At 45.8% G+C, this 23504-nt stretch overlaps 1 protein-coding gene and 1 long non-coding RNA gene across 2 annotated transcripts in view; both read right to left on the bottom strand.

The window, feature by feature from the left end:
- The window catches only part of LOC135517118 (calponin-3-like), a 29115-nt gene extending 13452 nt beyond the window's left edge, over positions 1 to 15663 (bottom strand). The window contains exon 1 of the mRNA XM_064941146.1: positions 15430 to 15663. Coding sequence (XP_064797218.1) covers positions 15430 to 15486 — 57 coding nt within the window. The 5' untranslated portion in view covers positions 15487 to 15663. The remainder of the gene's footprint in view (positions 1 to 15429) is intronic.
- The window catches only part of LOC135517119 (uncharacterized), a 30836-nt gene extending 14574 nt beyond the window's left edge, over positions 1 to 16262 (bottom strand). Inside the window, exon 1 of the long non-coding RNA XR_010451993.1 lies at positions 16208 to 16262. This is a non-coding gene — a long non-coding RNA (uncharacterized LOC135517119). The remainder of the gene's footprint in view (positions 1 to 16207) is intronic.
- Positions 16263 to 23504: the final 7242 nt, after the last annotated feature.

The raw sequence follows: 23504 nt of genomic DNA, 5'->3' as shown, positions 1-23504 counted from the left end.
TGGATAGAAGCCATCAGAGGAAGTGATGCTATTGACATCATGGATAGAAGCCATCAGAGGAAGTGATGCTATTGACATCATGGATAGAAGCCATCAGAGGAAGTGATGCTATTGACATCATGGATAGAAGCCATCAGAGGAATTGATGCTATTGACATCATGAATAGAAGCCATCAGAGGAAGTGATGCTATTGACATCATGGATAGAAGCCATCAGAGGAAGTGATGCTATTGACATCGTGGATAGAAGCCATCAGAGGAAGTGATGCTATTGACATCATGGATAGAAGCCATCAGAGGAAGTGATGCTATTGACATCATGGATAGAAGCCATCAGAGGAAGTGATGCTATTGACATCATGGATAGGAGCCATCAGAGGAAGTGAATGCGAAGCCAATTACAGCTGCTTGCTCTTCTTCTTCTCCAGCTGCTTCCGCTCTTTCTCACACACTTGTGTACACACACTGAACATAAGTTAAGGGCTTGAACTCATCCCCACTGGCTCCCTGGAGCGTTTACCATGCTCCATCCTTAAATGCCAAGCTGCCAAACACACAGCGTAGCATATACACTGACACACAATCTCATTTGTGTAAACACATGTACAGGATCTGCTAAAAATGGTAGTCCTACATGGGGGGGGGGACCATTTGTTCTGCCACTAGTGTTTCTGTGCTGTAATGAACAGTACTTCAGTGTCAATGAGTAAGTACTGTTCAGTAAATAACCCACAGTTGGATTAAATAATGTCATGGAGATTTTCCAGGACTTTTCTACAACGTCAAACAGAGGCGTAAATTTAACCGTTCTTTACATGGTACTGTCGGATGAGCAGTTGCAGTCACCCATTAGCTCACAGTCCATTATAAACAGCTCAGAGTCCACTGTAAACAGCACTTCAACATTGGCCTATGTCCTATAAACATGGCCTTTCAACGAGCACATCACAGACACTAGTCATCCACACTGAGTCAGTCAGACAGACTCCTCTTTATGATCGAGTCACAGAGGAAAGAGACATCTGACCTCCACTCTTTTTTTACACATTGTTCCTCCACTTTGAACAGCTTAGTTTATTCCTTGTGCAGATATACTGCTAAATGTTGTTTATTCCCTGTGCAGATATTCTAAATGTTGTTTATTCACTGTGCAGATATACTGCTAAATGTTGTTTGTGCAGATATACTGCTAAATGTTGTTTATTCCCTGTGTTAAATGTTGTTTATTCACTGTGCAGTTAAACGCAGTTTATTCCCTGTGCTAAAGATATACTGCTAAATGTTGTTTATTCCCTGCAGATATACTGCTAAATACTGTTTATTGTTGTTTATTCCCTGTGCAGATATACTGCTAAATGTTGTTTATTCCCTGTGCAGATATACACTAAATGTTGTTTGCTAAATGTTGTTTATTCCCTGTGCAGATATACTGCTAAATGTTGTTTATTCCCTGTGCAGATATACTGCTAAATGTTGTTTGTGCAGATACACTGCTAAATGTTGTTTATTCCCTGTGCCTGTGCAGATGTATAAATGTTGTTTATTCCCTGTGCAGATATACTGCTAAATGTTGTTTATTCCCTGTGCAGATATACTGCTAAATGTTGTTTATTCCCTGTGCAGATATACTGCTAAATGTTGTTTATTCCCTGTGCAGATATACTGCTAAATGTTGTTTATTCCCTGTGCAGATATACTGTTAAATGTTGTTTATTCCCTGTGCAGATATACTGCTAAATGTTGTTTATTCCCTGTGCAGATTTACTGCTAAACGTTGTTTATTCCCTGTGCAGATACACTGCTAAATGTTGTTTATTCCCTGTGCAGATATACTGCTAAATGTTGTTTATTCCCTGTGCAGATATAGTGCTAAACGTTGTTTATTCCCTGTGCAGATACACTGCTAAATGTTGTTTATTCCCTGTGCAGATATACTGTTAAATGTTGTTTATTCCCTGTGCAGATATACTGCTAAACATTGTTTATTCCCTGTGCAGATATAGTGCTAAACGTTGTTTATTCCCTGTGCATGGAGTCACCTTGTCAGCACTGAATGCCAATACTGGGTGTCATGTACAGTGAGGGTAAAAAGTATTTGATCCCCTGCTAATTTTGTACGTTTGCCCACTGACAAAGAAATGATCAGTCTATAATTTTAATGGTAGGTTTATTTGTTACCTGTATAAAAGACACCTGGGAGCCAGGTGTGATTGAGAGGGGGTCAAATACTTATTTCCCTCATTAAAATGCAAATCAATTTATAACATTTTTTGACATTTTTCTGGATTTTGTTGTTGTTATTCTGTCTCTCACTGTTCAAATAAACCTACCATTAAAATTATAGACTGATCATTTCTTTGTCAGTGGACAAATGTACAAAATCAGCAGGGGATCAAATCCTTTTCCTCCTCACTGTACAGGCCAGCAATGCAAACCAGCCGTTCTACTAACTGGCTGCTAATAAAATCAGTGAGGTAAACGACAGCTTTTACACTAAAAGCCCATAAACTTGTAGCAAACCCCCCCCCCCACACACACACACACACACACACACACACACACACACACACACACACACACACACACACACACACACACACACACACACACACACACACACACACACACACACACACACACACACACACACACACACACACACACACACACACACACACACACACACACACACACACACACACACGGCAGGGTTGCCTAGTGGTTAGAGCATGGACAAGTAAGCGAAAGGTTGCAAGTTCAAACCCCCGAGCTGACAAGGTAAAAATCTGTCGTTCTGCCCCTGAACAGGCTGTTAACCCACTGTTCCCAGGCCGTCATTGAAAATAAGAATTTGTTCTTAACTGACTTGCCGAGTTAAATAAAGGTAAAAAAAAAAAAAAAAAAAAAACACACACACAAAAGCCTGTCAGCTGGGATGTCAAAGCAGTCAACAGAAATACGTGCCCTCTCTGAAGCAATTGGTGTGTGTGTGTGTCCATTTCCCTCTGAAATATGATGTCAGAAAATGAGGCCCTGTTCTCAACTTAATAACAGACAAAAGGGCAAATCTTCAAATGCCCCCCCCCCCCCTCCCATAAGAGGACATAAGTGGTGCTCAATGAAAAGACTGGGAGGAGTGGAAGTAACGTGTCCCTCCCTTCTGAACAGCTTGAGAGCACACTGTCATTTACAGGAATTTGTTTGAGGCTTTTTGTGCCACGGACTGATTGCAGCTAGACATCCTACCATCACTAGAATACACACTGAGCCTCCTCAGAGACAAATCAGGGAAGATTAGAGGAGAGATCTTTGATTTTATTTTTTCCTTCTTCAGTTCTCTCTCAGCACAGCAGTCCTTCTCTAGGAATGCTGCCAAGAACCCCTCCTCACCACCCCCGACTCTGTAGCCCAAGCATTTCCCGATGACGCTGCAGAAACATCTGGAAAGAGAAGGTTTTGAGGTACAGAATGCCTAAGAAGTGCAACACGATCAATTCAATGTAGGATAGAAACGCCACTGTCGAGGCTGTTTAAATCAGTATCCAGTCCGGTGGTGTTACTCTCTTTTGAATTAACACGTTCTAGTCAATTCATAACGTTTCTTACAATTAAGTGACCGTTCCCATTTACACAATATCTTATATAATTGCGGTCATCTCTAACCCGGGAGCTTCACCGATAGAATGAAAACAGAACATTCGTTGATCAGAATGACCCCAACTTGATTAATCATTTGTTCGAATCACACACATGACCAAGTACTGTCCAGCTGGTTTTCATTAATATTTAACCACTATCCGTTAGCTCTGAAAACATTCAGCACGATGTGAATAGATTGGATGTGATAGAAATGTGAAGTGAACTAGAAATGTTGATACACAATTGAAGTTAGAAGTTCACATACACTTAGGTTGGAGTCATTAAAGCTAATTTTTCAACCACTCCACAAATGTCTTGTTAACTAACTATGGTTTTGGCAAGTCGGTTAGGACATCTACTTTGTGCATGACACAAGCCATTTTTCCAACAATTGTTTACAGACAGATTATTTCACTTATAATTCACTGTATCACAATTCCAGTGGGTCAGAAGTTTACACTAAGTGGACTGTGCCTTTAAACAGCTTGGAAAATTCCAGAAAATGATGTCATGGCTTCTGATAGGCTAATTGACATAATTTGAGTCAATTGGAGGTGTACCTGTGGATGTATTTCAAGGCCTACCTTCAAACTCTGTGCCTCTTTGCTTGACATCATGAGAAAATCAAAAGAAATCAGCCAAGACCGCAGAAAAAAGATTGCAGACCTCCACAAGTCTGGTTCATCCTTGGGAGCAATTTCCAAACGCCTGAAGGTACCACGTTCATCTTTACAAACAATAGTACACAAGTATAAACACCATGGGACCACGCAGCCGTCATACCGCTCAGGAAGGAGACGCGTTCTGTCTCTGAGATGAACGTACTTTGATGCGAAAATTGCAAATCAATCCCAGAACAACAGCAAAGGACCTTGTGAAGATGCTGGAGGAAACAGGTACAAAAGCATCTATATCCACAGTAAAACAAGTCTTATATCGACATAACCAGAAAGGCCGCTCAGCAAGGAAGAAGTCACTGCTCCAAAACCGCCATGAAAAAGCCAGACTACGGTTTGTAACTGCACATGGGGACAAATACTGTACTTTTTGGAGAAATGTCCTCTGGTCTGATGAAACAAAAATAGAACTGTTTTGGCCATAAAGACCATTGTTATGTTTGGAGGAAAAAGGGGAGGCTTGCACCATCCCAACAGTGAAGCAAGGGGTGGCAGCATCATGTTGTGGGGGTGCTTTGCTGCAGGAGGCATTTCACAAAATAGATGGAGACAGGATTGTGTCGAGCCACAGATCTGGTGAAGGGTACCCAAAAAAAATGCTGCAGCATTCAAGGTTCCCAAAAACACAGTGTCCTCCATCATTCTTAAATAGAAGTTTGAAACCATCAAGACTCATCCTAGAGCTGGCCGCCGGCCAAACTGAACAATCGGGGGAGAAGGGCCTTGGTCAGGGAGGTGACCAAGAACCCGATTGTCACTCTGGCAGAGCTCTAGAGTTCCTCTGTGGAGATGGGAGAACCTTCCAGAAGGACAACCATCTCTGCAGCACTCCACCGATCAGGCCTTTATGGTAGAGTGGCCAGACGGAAGCCACTCCTCAGTATAAGGCACATGACAGCCTGCTTGGAGTTTCCCAAAAGGCACTTAAAGACTCTCAGACCATGAGAAACAAGATTATCTGGCCTGATGGAACCAATACTGAACTTTTTGGCCTGAATGCCAAGCGTCACCTCTGGAAGAAACCATCACTATGGTGAAGCAAGGTGGTGGCACCATCACTATGGTGAAGCAAGGTGGTGGCAGCATCATGCTGTGGTGATGTCTTTCAGTGGCAGGGACTGGGAGACTAGTCAGGATCGAGGCAAAGATGAAAGGAACAAAGTACAGAGTGATCCCTGATGAAAACCTGCTCCAGAGAAAAGGTTTGCCTTCCAACAGGACAACGACCCTAAGCACACAGCTAAGACAACGCAGGGGTGGCTTCGGGACAAGTCTCTGTATGTCCAGAGCCTGGACTTGAACCCAATCAAACATCTCTGGGGAGACCTGAAAATATCTGTGCAGCAATGCTCCCCATCCAACCAATCAGAGCTTGAGAGGATCTGCAGAGAAGATCGGGAGAAACTCCCCAAATAGAGGTGTGCCGAGGCTTGGAGCCTCATACCCAAGAAGACTCCAGGCTGTCAAAGGTGCTTCAACAAAGTACTGAGTAAATGGTCTGAATACTTATGTAAATTTAATATTTCCATTTTTTTTTAATTCTTATAAATTAGCAAACATTTCTAAAAACCTGTTTTACTTTATCATTAAGGGGAATTATGTGTAGATTTTTTTTTAAATCCATTTTTAGAAAAATGCTGTAATGTAACAAAATGTGGAAAATGTCAAGGGGTCTGAATACTTTCCTAAAGCAATGTAGCTGAAATAAAACCAAGCATGGACATATCGTAAAATAATCTCACATTTAGGCACACAAGGCCAAATCTTAACTTGAGACATACTGCATAACCAAGTTTTTCATACCAAAAAGTAGAGCTGGGACAATACCAGTATCCTAGTAAAAGTTAAATTGAAAAAAGTTAAAAGGTTCAATAAAGACTAAAAGGCAACAAAAACAGGATTTAACTTCCCAAAGACAGTATCCTTCCCAAAGACTCATCCAAGTTGAACAAGTCAGGTTTGGTGAAAACCCCACTATTTATCTTGCTGGACAGGAAATGAAATTGAAAGCTGAACAATGGTTCAGTCACCCCAAACAGCATCACTGGCCCCAACCCAGCTCTCTCTCGACCTGTGCAGAGCATATGCTCAGATAGGGCTCACTTCCCATTCACCCCAAACAGCATCACTGGCCCCAACCCAGCTCTCTCTCGACCTGTGCAGAGCACATGCTCAGATAGGGCTCACTTCCCATTCACCCCAAACAGCATCACTGGTCTTAATAAGACGACACAAGGAATCAGAATCTCACTGTGAAAGGGAGATCCAGCCTGAACCAATGCATGGAGGGAAATAGAATGGGAACACCACAACCCAGCTCTCTCTCGACCTGTGCAGAGCACATGCTCAGATAGGGCTCGACCTGTGCAGAGCACATGCTCAGATAGGGCTCGACCTGTGGGGATTCGATCTTGCAACGTTCCGGTAATAAGTCCAACGCGATAACCACTAGGCTACCTACCTCCTAGTGGTTAGATAATAACCAACGAGTAGCAGCAGTGTAAAAACAAAGTTGGTGGCGTCATTGTACATAGTTTGTGTGGCCATTTGATGAATTGTTCAGCAGTCTTATGTCTTGGGGGTAGAAGCTGTTTAGAAGCCTTTTGGAACAGGACTTGGTGCTCCGGTACCGCTTGCCGTGCGGTAGCAGAGAGAACAGTCTATGACTTGGTGCTCAGGTACCGCTTGCCGTGCGGTAGCAGAGAGAACAGTCTATGACTTGGTGCTCAGGTACCGCTTGCCGTGCGGTAGCAGAGAGAACAGTCTATGACTTGGTGCTCAGGTACCGCTTGCCGTGCGGTAGCAGAGAGAACAGTCTATGACTTGGTGCTCCGGTACCGCTTGCCGTGCGGTAGCAGAGAGAACAGTCTATGACTTGGTGCTCCGGTACCGCTTGCGTGCGGTAGCAGAGAGAACAGTCTATGACAAGGTGCTCAGGTACCGCTTGCCGTGCGGTAGCAGAGAGAACAGTCTATGACTTGGTGCTCAGGTACCGCTTGCCGTGCGGTAGCAGAGAGAACAGTCTATGACAAGGTGCTCAGGTACCTCTTGCCGTGCGGTAGCAGAGAGAACAGTCTATGACAAGGTGCTCAGGTACCTCTTGCCGTGCGGTAGCAGAGAGAACAGTCTATGACAATGTGCTCAGGTACCGCTTGCCGTGCGGTAGCAGAGAGAACAGTCTATGACAAGGTGCTCAGGTACCGCTTGCCGTGCGGTAGCAGAGAGAACAGTCTATGACTTGGTGCTCAGGTGCCGCTTGCCGTGCGGTAGCAGAGAGAACAGTCTATGACAAGGTGCTCAGGTACCGCTTGCCGTGCGGTAGCAGAGAGAACAGTCTATGACTTGGTGCTCAGGTACCGCTTGCCGTGCGGTAGCAGAGAGAACAGTCTATGACAAGGTGCTCAGGTACCGCTTGCCGTGCGGTAGCAGAGAGAACAGTCTATGACTTGGTGCTCCGGTACCGCTTGCCGTGCGGTAGCAGAGAGAACAGTCTATGACTTGGTGCTCCGGTACCGCGCGTGCGGTAGCAGAGAGAACAGTCTATGACTTGGTGCTCCGGTACCGCTTGCCGTGCGGTAGCAGAGAGAACAGTCTATGACAAGGTGCTCAGGTACCGCTTGCCGTGCGGTAGCAGAGAGAACAGTCTATGACAAGGTGCTCAGGTACCGCTTGCCGTGCGGTAGCAGAGAGAACAGTCTATGACAAGGTGCTCAGGTACCGCTTGCCGTGCGGTAGCAGAGAGAACAGTCTATGACAAGGTGCTCAGGTACCGCTTGCCGTGCGGTAGCAGAGAGAACAGTCTATGACTAGGTGCTCAGGTGCCACTTGCCGTGCGGTAGCAGAGAGAACAGTCTATGACAAGGTGCTCCGGTGCCGCTTGCCGTGCGGTAGCAGAGAGAACAGTCTATGACAAGGTGCTCAGGTGCCGCTTGCCGTGCGGTAGCAGAGAGAACAGTCTATGACTTGGTGCTCAGGTGCCGCTTGCCGTGCGGTAGCAGAGAGAACAGTCTATGACAAGGTGCTCAGGTACCGCTTGCCGTGCGGTAGCAGAGAGAACAGTCTATGACTTGGTGCTCAGGTACCGCTTGCCGTGCGGTAGCAGAGAGAACAGTCTATGACTTGGTGCTCCGGTACCGCTTGCCGTGCGGTAGCAGAGAGAACAGTCTATGACTTGGTGCTCCGGTACCGCTTGCCGTGCGGTAGCAGAGAGAACAGTCTATGACTTGGTGCTCAGGTACCGCTTGCCGTGCGGTAGCAGAGAGAACAGTCTATGACTTGGTGCTCCGGTACTGCTTGCCGTGCGGTAGCAGAGAGAACAGTCTATGACTTGGTGCTCCGGGGTACCGCTTGCCGTGCGGTAGCAGAGAGAACAGTCTATGACTTGGTGCTCAGGTACCGCTTGCCGTGCGGTAGCAGAGAGAACAGTCTATGACTTGGTGCTCCGGTGCCGCTTGCCGTGCGGTAGCAGAGAGAACAGTCTATGACTTGGTGCTCAGGTGCCGCTTGCCGTGCGGTAGCAGAGAGAACAGTCTATGACAAGGTGCTCAGGTACCGCTTGCCGTGCGGTAGCAGAGAGAACAGTCTATGACTTGGGGTGGCTGGAGTCTTTGACTATTTTTTGGGCCTTCCTCTGACACTGCCTAGTATATGGGTCCTGGATGGCAGGAAGCTTGGTCCCAGTAATGGACTGGGCACTAAGTGATCCTTGGTATGACCTTCTTAAAACAATCCCAGATAGCTAGACAGAGCTTAGATTCCTATGGGATAAAAACAGTTCTGGAGGAATAAGGTCTGCGCAGTAGGTCTAATACATTACCACAGTATATTGGCTATATGCCGGGCCTGCCAATATTGTTCTTCTCAGACCAAATTGTATTTCAAAACTCAAGCTTTGATAACAGAATAGATCAAGTGGTGTAGCAGTTGCGAGGCACAATTTAAATCATTTGCCTTTTTATTTTACTGGATGGTACCTGCATCTGATGGGCATGATGGCTTCAAGAGAACGGCGGGGGGGGGGGGGGGGGGGTAAACGAGGTCAAATCACGACATCAGTGATCTTCAGGTCGAAAAGTCAGAGCTTCTAGAAAGATGCCAGAGTTTACGACTTTGAATTCCGAGTTGGATGACCATTGAAAAATGTATTTTTCCCAGTTGAATTTCGTCTTTCTTCAGAGTTCCCAGTTGTATTGAACACACTGAAGTCAGAAGTCTGAGGTTTAAGAGTTTCCAATTGTTTTGAATACGGAATTGGTCTCAATGGAGGGAGGGGGCAGCACAGGGTCTGCCTCTCACAGTCCCTGCTCTCCCCTTCGGTGAGATGGACTAGAGAGGGGACACTTGAATCGAATCACAAACACATCTGCCTCTCACGGTCCCTGCTCTCCCCTTCGGTGAGATGGACTAGAGAGGGGACACTCGAATCGAATCACAAACACATCTGCCTCTCACGGTCCCTGCTCTCCCCTTCGGTGAGATGGACTAGAGAGGGGACACTCGAATCGAATCACAAACACATCTGCCTCTCACAGCCTGCTCTCCCCTTCGGTGAGATGGACTAGAGAGGGGACACTCGAATCGAATCACAAACACATCTGCCTCATGCACAAATTCATGGTTGTTCCTACGAACAGAGAAAGTGAGAAATTCCTCAATATTAAAATAGACACGACGAGCTGCTAATAATAATCACAACGCAGGGCTATCGATAGACTTGGCTACTCATTCATTGCAGCTGCATTGCGAGTGGATGGAGGGAGAAGCACATTTTCTAATTTTCTAATAGAGTTGAATGAAACCAGTGAATAAAAACTTCAACTCATAAAAAACAGCAGCTCTTTGCTGTATTCTTTCCCAGTCTCTCTCTCTCTGATCGGGGTTTGGTAAAAGTTATAAAATCTCACGTAGGCTAGTATCAAACTTGGCAGTGACCAGGCTCTTGGAAGCAAGCTATAGGCACAGTGACTGGAGCCATCTGATTGGAAGCAAGCTATAGGCACAGTGACTGGAGCCATCTGATTGGAAGCAAGCTATAGGCACAGTGACTGGAGCCATCTGATTGGCCGGTGTAGTAGGCACACAGGAATTATCCGCAGACCTCTTGGTCCACTGGGTAGGCGGAATTTTGTCTTTTCAGGCTAAATTAAATAGTTCAAAACAGGAACACTTTGCCTACCCAGTGAACAGGGTTTCTGTATCATGTACACCTACCGCCAACAGCTCAGCTCAGCACATAAACAAAAGAAAAGATAGCACATGCAATTCGAGTTGGCTTTTCTACAGAAATGTTTGGTGATCGACTCGGAATGCCTTGAAGACCGGTTGGTGTCCACTGAGTTAGAGGCTACTCGGCGGTAACCAAACTCCTTCTGGCCTCAATAACAACTCTCTCTTTCACGTTGAAAGCACCAGATTAGGGGAAAGCTTGACCCTTAACAAGAGCAGTGACCTCAAGAACTGGATAAATAATTCATCTTGAAGTTCCCTGTCCTCCACTGTAGAAAAGATGTAACAGTCATGTGATCCAAGGCTCCAGAGGGAATTCCTGTTCTATTTTAAAACACTTGAGAAGTAAGATCAAGGAAACACCAGCCAGACATTTGGTCCACACTTCAACCCCCGGAGAGTGGTGGTGACCCGCTGAACAGCACTTCAGGGTTGTTTGATTCCTAATGATGATTTGAAGGACTATATAAATAAAATGAGCTGAGGGAAAGTAACTTTGAACACAATGACAGTTACAAAAATGCAGCTTTTTTTTCTATGCTGTTTCTTCTTAATTCAAGTGTGTCCATGTTTAACTAGGCAAGTCAGTTAAGAACAAATTCTTATTTACAATGATGGCCAAACCCCGTCCAAACCCGGACTACACTGGGAAAATTGTGCGCCACCCTATGGGACTTCCAATCACGTCCGGATGTGACACAGCCTGGATTCGAACCAGGGACTATAGTAATGCCTCTATGTACTGAGATGCAGTGCCTTAGACCGCTGCGCCTGTCTGTGTGTGCGTGTATGTGTGTGTGTGTGTATGTATGTATGTATGTATGTATGTATGTATGTATGTATGTGTGTGTGTGTGTGTGTGTGTGTGTGTGTGTGTGTGTGTGTGTGTGTGTGTGTGTGTGTGTGTGTGTGTGTGTGTGTGTGTGTGTGCATGTGTGTGTGTGTGTGTGTGTGCGTGTGGTTGATTGACAGATAGATGCTGGTCATCTTTCAAGATTAACACGCATGTACATTAGAAAACCTGAAAAGCTGCTTTTCATTTCCAGCCGTCAGACTAATATGTATATTAATACAAGCATCTCTCAACTAAATCCGGTGTTGGCAGCCACCCTGGAATATACCGGAAAGCACACGATATTTCCATTTAAAATGTTTTCCCGGCTGGGCCAGCCCGGTGTTGGTTGCACTACTCTCGCTCATCTGATTTCAGTCGAGGTTTAGAAGATTACCTCACCCAAAAGCTTGTCATACCGCCGCAAACAGAAACAGAGGCCACTAAGTAGTTAATAAAAGGGCCAATACAGACTTTTTTTTTATCTCAATATCAAATCATTTCTGGGTAAAAATGAAATACCTTACTGTGATTATTTTTGACCATTTTAATTGAAAACAAACTTATTTTTTCTTAGCAAAGAGTCATTTCTCAAGCAAGAACGTTGCTATGACTGGTCTGAGTGGAGAGGGGAAACTGAAAACGAGCTGTTATTGGCAGATGTTTGGAACACTCTTTCTTATTGGTCTATTAACTCATTTACCGGCTGATGACATCACCAGGCAGGACAAAAGAGGCAGAGATTTCAGACAGTCTTTTCGAATAGCTCTGACACTAAAAGGTCATTATAATCATTTTCACAGTATTATTCCAACCTCAGTGTGTAAATGAATATTAAACACACAGGACATATTTGTCTGCACTGGGCCTTTGATGAATGAGATGGTCTGGTCTCATTAAGGCAGGACAAACAGAGAGAGAGAGAGAGAGATGGTTTGAGACACAGGATTTTTAACCCTGTCTGGAACCACAGCTCAGTCAATCTGTTCTCATAATATCCCATCTTCCAGTAGAGAGACTTCTCAAAAGGACAAAACAAATATGAGAGAGAGAGAGAGAGAGAGAGAGAGAGAGAGAGAGAGAGAGAGAGAGAGAGAGAGAGAGAGAGAGAGAGAGAGAGAGAGAGAGGGAGGGAGAAAGAGAGAGCTCAGTGAATTAGAGATCTTTCGGATTGTGTTGTTTGTTGCCGGTAACCTTGGTTTCCAGTTGCTCATGTTCAGGAAGTGTGTCAATGTGAGACTCTGGGGATGCCAGAGATAGAGATGGATCACTGAGGCATTCTAAGCCTCAATGCGACCTCAGCACAGGTTATTGTTACAACAGATTAATTAATAGCATGCTGGTTCCTCCAGCTTCTGTTCTGTATTCAGACAGAGCTTGAGATATTACATCTGCTGACGTTTGACAAACTACTGACTCAGTGTGTCAAACGTCGACATCGAAATATGTCACTTAAAAGCTACTTCAACAACACTTGATAGGTTTCTGTCGATGAACTGCTTTCTGCTAACTGACAAACACTTCCAGTATCCCAGATTCCACTGTGTTGTTCACAAGTCATTGTCCTGGTCAATAAACTCCTTCAGCTTTGTTGAAAAGTGCCCATTGTCTTCTCTCTTTTAACCTGATATTCTCATCATTGGCCAACAGGAAGTAGACCATGACAGTCTGCTGATCTTTTATCTGGAGAGAACTGCTTGGTTTGCTTGCTGTTGGCACCAATGCTATCAAAGCAAACAGAGAGTGGGCAGACATAAACTGTAAACATGAGACAGTTTCACATAGCCGACTAACACGTTAAACATGGGCCTATCTCCCCCGGCCTTGACTGCCTGTTTTTCGATGGGTAGGCAGACCGATGACGTCACGATTCAGTCATTTCCTACAGAGAGAGAGAGAGAGACAACTCTTGGTAGCCTAGGAGACCAACGTTATATGGACCAAATCAAATGAAATCAAATTCTATTTGTCACATACACATGGTTAGCAGATGTTTATGCGAGTGTAGCGAAATGCTTGTGCTTCTAGTTCCGACAATGCAGTAATAACCAACAAGTAATCTAACTAACAATTCCACAACTACTGTCTTATACATAGACATTTCTCTAATGATTTCCTACTACGCTGATCGTTTCTCCTGAACACAGCTTGACAGTATCCAGACAGCCAACTTATACAATCCACATCATTTCCAACGGTTCAATAAGTCTTTTCAACTAATTACATACCCACATATGTAATTACATATGTCTAGCCTTGAATGTAAGACAGAATGTAAGGTTGTTTAATAACCTCAATATTTAGTTCTTGTTGTTGTTGTAGAATGTGTATAAAAACTACCATTGTGATCTCTCAAGGACTGACTGTAAGTGTCTGTATCCATAACTCCATCTACACAACTTGAAAGTGGTTACATTTCTCTCACTTATATGGGCTGTCATTGAAACACATTCAGGAGTGTGGCTTTAAACAATAATACGTTTTTGTTAAATTAACGTGAAGGAACCTATTTCAAAATCTGACTGACAGCTGTACAGTTAATTGTTTCGGGTAATGCAAGTTCTTGTGTTGTTAGTAGAACAACTTATGTGTAAATTAATTCTGTTGTATTTAAATTAAATATGCTGTATTTATTAGTATTTGTTAATTAACATTATTTTTGTGTGTTATCTGTGATCGTTTAGTTTGTCTTGTTTAGTTTCTTAATTATTGTACCTAAACTGTATGTGTGAACATGTACACGCAGGGCCCAGCTGTAAAAGAGACCTTGGTCTCAGTCTGTGTTCCTCACTGATTTAAAGGTATAATAATGATACAATGGAAAGTTATATCTGGAGTATTTCTTCTGTCTTATCCGGTGTCCTGTGTGAATTTAAGTATGCTCTCTATCCCCCCCCCTCTCTCTCTCTATCCACCCTCTCTCTCTCTACCCCCCCCTCTCTCTCTCTCTCGGAGGAGGACCTGAGCCCTAGGACCATGCCTCAGGACTACCTGACATGATGACTCCTTGCTGTCCCCAGTCCACCTGGCCGTGCTGCTGCTCCAGTTTCAACTGTTCTGCCTGCGGCTATGGAACTCTGACCTGTTCACCGGACATGCTACCTGTCCCAGACCTGCTGTTTTCAACTCTCTAGAGACAGCAGGAGTGGTAGAAATACTCTGAATGATCGGCTATGAAAAGCCAACTGACATTTACTCCTGAGGTGCTGACCTGTTGCACCCTCTACAACCTCTGTGATTATTATTATTTGACCCTGCTGGTCATCTATGAACATTTGAACATCTTGGCCATGTTCTGTTATAATCTCCACCTGGCATAGCCAGAAGATGACTGGCCTCCCCTCATAGCCTGGTTCCTCTCTAGGTTTCTTCCTAGGTTCTGGCCTTTCTAGGGAGTTTTTCCTAGCCACCGTGCTTCTACACCTGCATTGCTTGCTGTTTGGGGTTTTAGGCTGGGTTTCTGAACAGCACTTTGAGACATCAGCTGATCTAAGAAGGTCTTCATAAATACGTTTGATTGAAAGTCCCAATCTCTCCCCATTGGTTGCCCAATTGAAATGTGGGGGCATAGCCTCTCCATCCCCCCCTACGTTACTGACTCCATAATGTCTCCCTGCTACGAACAATGAATTAGACTTGGCTTCCATTCATGCCACTTCCAGTGATTGGTTTAATTGAAATATTTCGTACATTTAGGCCTGCCTATCTTAATTGATGTGAGAGAAACTCCTGGCAAACTATTTTCTACTTTTAGTTTCTATGTAGCCTATCAACAACACTTGTGCATCAGAATCGAATAAACCCCGTCTCGGAACAAATACTCATATTTTCAACTCTGATTTATCCAGCCGAATAAACTCAATTCCACGATGTACGACGGCGCTTCCATATAGCAGAGTTGAGTTGAAACCGTTACCTGTATCCTGACCTGGCTGTAGCACGCAGCAGCAGACCGGGTTTGTTCAGCTGGTCAGTTCAAAAACGTCGATAATAAACCATGTGGTTATTAATACCCCAAAACTAAGGATTTAACTACTGGTCGGGTTCCTTACTCACTTTGCTTTTCACCTCTGCTGATAATCCGTAGGCTGGTCCCTTATTGAATGAAGTCATCTTTGTTCGAGATTTAAAAGTCAATATCCCTTGCTACAATGTAGCTGAAACGATTCCGTTCGGTTACTTTGTAACACTCAATGAACAGCGTACTTCTGGGTCCCGTTCAGTCAGTCCAAAAGAGGAGTTCAAATCCGTGCAGATGTGGTGGCGTGTGAGTACCGCAGTGTCCCGTCGGACACCGAAACCTCTCCACTTCAATACCGACTTTTTAAAAAAATGTCGCAAGACTATTGACGGAACACTTCAGAGCCAATCAAATGAGCTGAATATACATGGCCTCTGATCAGTGTTGGAGGCTGCTACTGCTGCGCATTTATAAAGAAGTGATTTATGCTCCTCGTTTCAACAAGAACAATCCTACATGTTATATATTATTACTGAGCATGTGGTTTGACATGATGTTGTGGCTACACGTTTTAGTTATTCAGAATGGAAAAAAGGACAGAAATTGAAGCACAATAGCCTATATGTTATACATGTACAGTATATGTAAGTTATGCATGTATTTATGTTCCTAGGCCATTATTGTAAATACGAATTTGTTCTTAACTGACTTGCCTAGTTAAATAAAGGTAAAATAAATGTGTTTGATCTGTAGGGTACTAAAATTACACATGTACATTCCCTATAATAAGCCAATATTGACAAAGGATCCAGGTTCCTTTTATAGATTGCACAGGGTGGCAGGTAGGCTAGCGGTTTTATTATTTATTTTTACCTTTATTTAACTAGGCAAGTCAGTTAAGAACAAATTCTTATTTTCAATGACGGCCTAAGAACAGTGCGACCTTCCAGTTACTAGTCCAACGCTCTAACCACTAGGCTACCCTGCCACCTCTACACTCTAACCACTAGGCTACCCTGCCACCTCTACACTCTAACCACTAGGCTACCCTGCCGCCTCTACACTCTAACCACTAGGCTACCCTGCCACCTCTACACTCTAACCACTAGGCTACCCTGCCGCCTCTACACTCTAACCACTAGGCTACCCTGCCACCTCTACACTCTAACCACTAGGCTACCCTGCCGCCTCTACACTCTAACCACTAGGCTACCCTGCCACCTCTACACTCTAACCACTAGGCTACCCTGCCGCCTCTACACTCTAACCACTAGGCTACCCTGCCACCTCTACACTCTAACCACTAGGCTACCCTGCCGCCTCTACACTCTAACCACTAGGCTACCCTGCCACCTCTACACTCTAACCACTAGGCTACCCTGCCGCCTCTACACTCTAACCACTAGGCTACCCTACCACCTCTACACTCTAACCACTAGGCTACCCTACCACCTCTACACTCTAACCACTAGGCTACCCTGCCACCTCTACACTCTAACCACTAGGCTACCCTGCCACCTCTACACTCTAACCACTAGGCTACCCTGCCACCTCTACACTCTAACCACTAGGCTACCCTGCCACCTCTACACTCTAACCACTAGGCTACCCTGCCGCCTCTACACTCTAACCACTAGGCTACCCTACCACCTCTACACTCTAACCACTAGGCTACCCTACCACCTCTACACTCTAACCACTAGGCTACCCTACCACCTCTACACTCTAACCACTAGGCTACCCTGCCGCCTCTACACTCTAACCACTAGGCTACCCTGCCACCTCTACACTCTAACCACTAGGCTACCCTGCCGCCCCTACACTCTAACCACTAGACTACCCTGCCGCCTCTACACTCTAACCACTAGGCTACCCTACCACCTCTACACTCTAACCACTAGGCTACCCTGCCGCCTCTACACTCTAACCACTAGGCTACCCTACCACCTCTACACTCTAACCACTAGGCTACCCTACCACCTCTACACTCTAACCACTAGGCTACCCTGCCACCTCTACACTCTAACCACTAGGCTACCCTGCCACCTCTACACTCTAACCACTAGGCTACCCTGCCGCCTCTACACTCTAACCACTAGGCTACCCTGCCTCCTCTACACTCTAACCACTAGGCTACCCTGCCTCCTCTACACTCTAACCACTAGGCTACCCTGCCGCCTCTACACTCTAACCACTAGGCTACCCTGCCACCTCTACACTCTAACCACTAGGCTACCCTGCCGCCTCTACACTCTAACCACTAGGCTACCCTGCCGCCTCTACACTCTAACCACTAGGCTACCCTGCCGCCTCTACACTCTAACCACTAGACTACCCTGCCGCCTCTACACTCTAACCACTAGGCTACCCTGCCGCCTCTACACTCTAACCACTAGACTACCCTGCCTTCTCTACACTCTAACCACTAGGCTACCCTGCCGCCTCTACACTCTAACCACTAGGCTACCCTGCCGCCTCTACACTCTAACCACTAGGCTACCCTGCCACCTCTACACTCTAACCACTAGGCTACCCTGCCACCTCTACACTCTAACCACTAGGCTACCCTGCCACCTCTACACTCTAACCACTAGGCTACCCTGCCACCTCTACACTAGGGCCACCTCTACACTCTAACCACTAGGCTACCCTGCCACCTCTACACTCTAACCACTAGGCTACCCTGCCGCCTCTACACTCTAACCACTTCCCTGGCCCTACACTCTAACCCTGCCACCTCTACACTCTAACCACTAGGCTACCCTGCCGCCTCTACACTCTAACCACTAGACTACCCTGCAGCCTCTACACTCTAACCACTAGGCTACCCTGCCACCTCTACACTCTAACCACTAGGCTACCCTGCCACCTCTACACTCTAACCACTAGGCTACCCTGCCACCTCTACACTCTAACCACTAGGCTACCCTGCCACCTCTACACTCTAACCACTAGGCTACCCTGCCACCTCTACACTCTAACCACTAGGCTACCCTGCCGCCTCTACACTCTAACCACTAGGCTACCCTGCCACCTCTACACTCTAACCACTAGGCTACCCTGCCACCTCTACACTCTAACCACTAGGCTACCCTGCCACCTCTACACTCTAACCACTAGGCTACCCTACCACCTCTACACTCTAACCACTAGGCTACCCTGCCACCTCTACACTCTAACCACTAGGCTACCCTGCCACCTCTACACTCTAACCACTAGGCTACCCTGCCACCTCTACACTCTAACCACTAGGCTACCCTGCCACCTCTACACTCTAACCACTAGGCTACCTACCTCCTCTACACTCTAACCACTAGGCTACCCTGCCGCCTCTACACTCTAACCACTAGGCTACCCTGCCACCTCTACACTCTAACCACTAGGCTACCCTGCCGCCCCAGGTTAAGGGCATAGGGCTGGGAACCAAAAGGTCACTGGTTTGAATCCTTGAGCTGACTAAGTGGGAAAAAAAAATCTGTGGATGTGCTTTTGAGCAAGGCACTCAAACATACGTGCTTCTGTAAGCTGCTCTGGAGGTCTAATAAATCACTGACAAGATAAATGACATCTCGGGTGGTTGCCTTGCATGTTATTGGTCACAGCCAAGCTGCTATACACTGGGAGCCCTGAGGCCATAATAAGCAGTATTGGTCCCTTTGCCTCCATCCAAGGAGGAAAAGGACGCTCAAGGGCATGGCACACACACACACACACACACACACACACACACACACACACACACACACACACACACACACACACACACACACACACACACACACGTTGTCTTCGTTGAGATTGCGATCTTCCACTGCCATTCAACCTTTGCGGTGTGAATAAAGGGACCTTGTTTGAAAGTATGCAGTTTGTCAGTGTCAGATTTACAGGTAATATTTTAGAACTGAAGTTTCATAATCTTCAACACTCCACCTGGTAGAGGAGCAGGGAAGAGTCATATAGGAGCAGAGTCAAATAGGAGCAGGGAAGGGTCATATAGGAGCAGAGTCAAATAGGAGCAGGGAAGAGTCATATAGGAGCAGAGTCAAATAGGAGCAGGGAAGAGTCATATAGGAGCAGAGTCAAATAGGAGCTGGGAAGAGTCATATAGGAGCAGAGTCAAATAGGAGCTGGGAAGAGTCATATAGGAGCAGAGTCAAATAGGAGCAGGGAAGAGTCATATAGGAGCAGAGTCAAATAGGAGCTGGGAAGAGTCATATAGGAGCAGAGTCATAAAGGAGCAGTCATATAGGAGCAGAGTCAAATAGGAGCAGGGAAGAGTCATATAGGAGCAGAGTCAAATAGGAGCAGGGAAGAGTCATATAGGAGCAGAGTCAAATAGGAGCAGGGAAGAGTCATATAGGAGCAGAGTCAAATAGGAGCAGGGAAGAGTCATATAGGAGCAGAGTCAAATAGGAGCAGGGAAGAGTCATATAGGAGCAGAGTCAAATAGGAGCAGGGAAGAGTCATATAGGAGCAGAGTCAAATAGGAGCTGGGAAGAGTCATATAGGAGCAGAGTCAAATAGGAGCTGGGAAGAGTCATATAGGAGCAGAGTCAAATAGGAGCTGGGAAGAGTCATATAGGAGCAGAGTCAAATAGGAGCTGGGAAGAGTCATATAGGAGCAGAGTCAAATAGGAGCAAATAGGAGCAGGGAAGAGTCATATAGGAGCAGAGTCAAATAGGAGCAGGGAAGAGTCATATAGGAGCAGAGTCAAATAGGAGCTGGGAAGAGTCATATAGGAGCAGAGTCAAATAGGAGCTGGGAAGAGTCATATAGGAGCAGAGTCAAATAGGAGCTGGGAAGAGTCATATAGGAGCAGAGTCAAATAGGAGCAGGGAAGAGTCATATAGGAGCAGAGTCAAATAGGAGCTGGGAAGAGTCATATAGGAGCAGAGTCATAAAGGAGCAGTCATATAGGAGCAGAGTCAAATAGGAGCTGGGAAGAGTAATATAGGAGCAGAGTCATAAAGGAGCAGTCATATAGGAGCAGAGTCAAATAGGAGCTGGGAAGAGTAATATAGGAGCAGAGTCATAAAGGAGCTGTCATATAGGAGCAGAGTCAAAAAGGAGCAGTCATATAGGAGCAGAGTCAAATAGGAGCTGGGAAGAGTAATATAGGAGCAGAGTCATAAAGGAGCAGTCATATAGGAGCAGAGTCAAATAGGAGCTGGGAAGAGTCATATAGGAGCAGAGTCAAATAGGAGCTGGGAAGAGTCATATAGGAGCAGAGTCATAAAGGAGCAGTCATATAGGAGCAGAGTCAAATAGGAGCTGGGAAGAGTCATATAGGAGCAGAGTCATAAAGGAGCTGTCATATAGGAGCAGAGCAGAGTCATCCGCATAGAGATGAACTTCAAAATGGCTCAGATTTCAAAAGATACGGTCTGTGTGTGGCGAGTCAGTTACATACACTACATGACCAAAAGTATGTGGACACCTGCTCGTCAAACATCTCATTCCAAAATGATGGTCATTAATATGGAGTTGGTCCCCCCCTTTGCTACTATAATAGTCTCCACTCTTCTGGGAAGGCTTTCCACTAGATGTTGGAACATTGCTGCTATAACAGCCTCCACTCTTCTGGGAAGGCTTTCCACTAGATGTTGGAACATTGCTGCTACAACAGCCTCCACTCTTCTGGGAAGGCTTTCCACTAGATGTTGGAACATTGCTGCTATAACAGCCTCCACTCTTCTGGGAAGGCTTTCCACTAGATGTTGGAACATTGCTGCTATAATAGTCTTCACTCTTCTGGGAAGGCTTTCCACTAGATGTTGGAACATTGCTGCTATAACAGCCTCCACTCTTCTGGGAAGGCTTTCCACTAGATGTTGGAACATTGCTGCTATAATAGTCTTCACTCTTCTGGGAAGGCTTTCCACTAGATGTTGGAACATTGCTGCAATAATAGTCTCCACTCTTCTGGGAAGGCTTTCCACTAGATGTTGGAACATTGCTGCTATAATAGTCTCCACTCTTCTGGGAAGGCTTTCCACTAGATGTTGGAACATTGCTGCTATAATAGTCTCCACTCTTCTGGGAAGGCTTTCCACTAGATGTTGGAACATTGCTGCTATAATAGTCTCCACTCTTCTGGGAAGGCTTTCCACTAGATGTTGGAACATTGCTGCTATAATAGTCTCCACTCTTCTGGGAAGGCTTTCCACTAGATGTAGGAACATTGCTACTATAACAGCCTCCACTCTTCTGGGAAGGCTTTCCACTAGATGTTGGAACATTGCTGCTATAACAGCCTCCACTCTTCTGGGAAGGCTTTCCACTAGATGTTGGAACATTGCTGCTATAACAGCCTCCACTCTTCTGGGAAGGCTTTCCACTAGATGTTGGAACATTTTTGCAGGAACTTGCTTCCATTCAGCCACAAGGGCATTAGTGAGGTCGGGCGATTAGGCCTGGCTCGAAGTCGGTGTTTGAATTCATTCCAAAGGTGTTCGATGGGGTTGAGGTCAGGGCTCTGTGCAGGCCAAGTCAAGTTCTTCCACACCAATCTCTACAAACCATTTCTGTATGGACATCGCTTAGAGCATTGTCACTCCTGGCATCCGCCAAACCCAGATTAGTCCGTTGGACTAATGAGTCCAATGGTGGCAAGCTTTACACCACTACAGCCGACACTTGGCAGGGTGATTTACACCACTCCAGCCGACACTTGGCAGGGTGATTTACACCCCTCCAGCCGACACTTGGCAGGGTGATTTACACCCCTCCAGCCGACACTTGGCAGGGTGATTTACACCACTCCAGCCGACACTTGGCAGGGTGATTTACACCACTCCAGCCGACACTTGGCAGGGTGATTTACACCACTCCAGCCGACACTTGGCAGGGTGATTTACACCACTCCAGCCGACACTTGGCAGGGTGATTTACACCACTCCAGCCGACACTTGGCAGGGTGATTTACACCACTCCAGCCGACACTTGGCTACTCAGCCATGGAAAACCATTCCATGAAGCTCCCGATGAACAGTCCTTGTGCCGACATTGCTTCCAGATAGAGGCAGTTTGGAAATCGGTAGTGAGTGTTGCTACCGAGGACAGTACATTTGTAACTTACTACACGCTTCAGCACTACCATTCTGTAAGCTCGTGTGGCCAACACTAACTTGTGGAGTAGTTCTTGCTCCGAGACTTTCCAGTTCACAATAACAGCACTTACAGTTGACCGGGGCCACTGTAACAGAACAGAAATTTGAGGAACAGACCTGTTGGATATGTGGCATCCTATGACAGGGTCACGTTGAAAGTCCACTGAGCTCTTCAGTAAGGCCATTCTACTGCCAATGTTTGTCTATGGAGATTGCATGGCGGTGTGCTGGATTTCATACACCCGTCAGCAACGGGTGTGGCTGAAATAACCGAATCCAGTCATGTGAAGGGGTATCCACATAACCTATATAGGCAAACAAATCTCTAGACAACTCTACATCATCTGGTTTCACCATCCTGCCATATCACTAGACAGCACTACACCATCCTGTCATACCACTAGACAGCACTACACCATCCTGCCATACCACTAGACAGCACTACACCATCCTACCATACCACTAGACAGCACTACACCATCCTACCATACCACTAGACAGCACTACACCATCCTGTCATACCACTAGACAGCACTACACCATCCTACCATACCACTAGACAGCACTACACCATCCTGCCATACCACTAGACAGCACTACACCATCCTGTCATACCACTAGACAGCACTACACCATCCTGTCATACCACTAGACAGCACTACACAATCCTGTCATACCACTAGACAGCACTACACCATCCTACCATACCACTAGACAGCACTACACCATCCTACCATACCACTAGACAGCACTACACCATCCTACCATACCACTAGACAGCACTACACCATCCTACCATACCACTAGACAGCACTACACCATCCTACCATATCACTAGACAGCACTACACCATCCTACCATACCACTAGACAGCACTACACCATCCTGTCATACCACTAGACAGCACTACACCATCCTACCACACCACTAGACAGCACTACACCATCCTACCATACCACTAGACAGCACTACACCATCCTACCATATCACTAGACAGCACTACACCATCCTACCATACCACTAGACAGCACTACACCATCCTGTCATACCACTAGACAGC

Source organism: Oncorhynchus masou, chromosome 28 (assembly GCF_036934945.1).
Source record: "Oncorhynchus masou masou isolate Uvic2021 chromosome 28, UVic_Omas_1.1, whole genome shotgun sequence".
Classification (NCBI taxonomy): Eukaryota; Metazoa; Chordata; class Actinopteri; order Salmoniformes; family Salmonidae; genus Oncorhynchus; species Oncorhynchus masou.
This window is presented reverse-complemented; position numbering and strand designations above follow the sequence as displayed.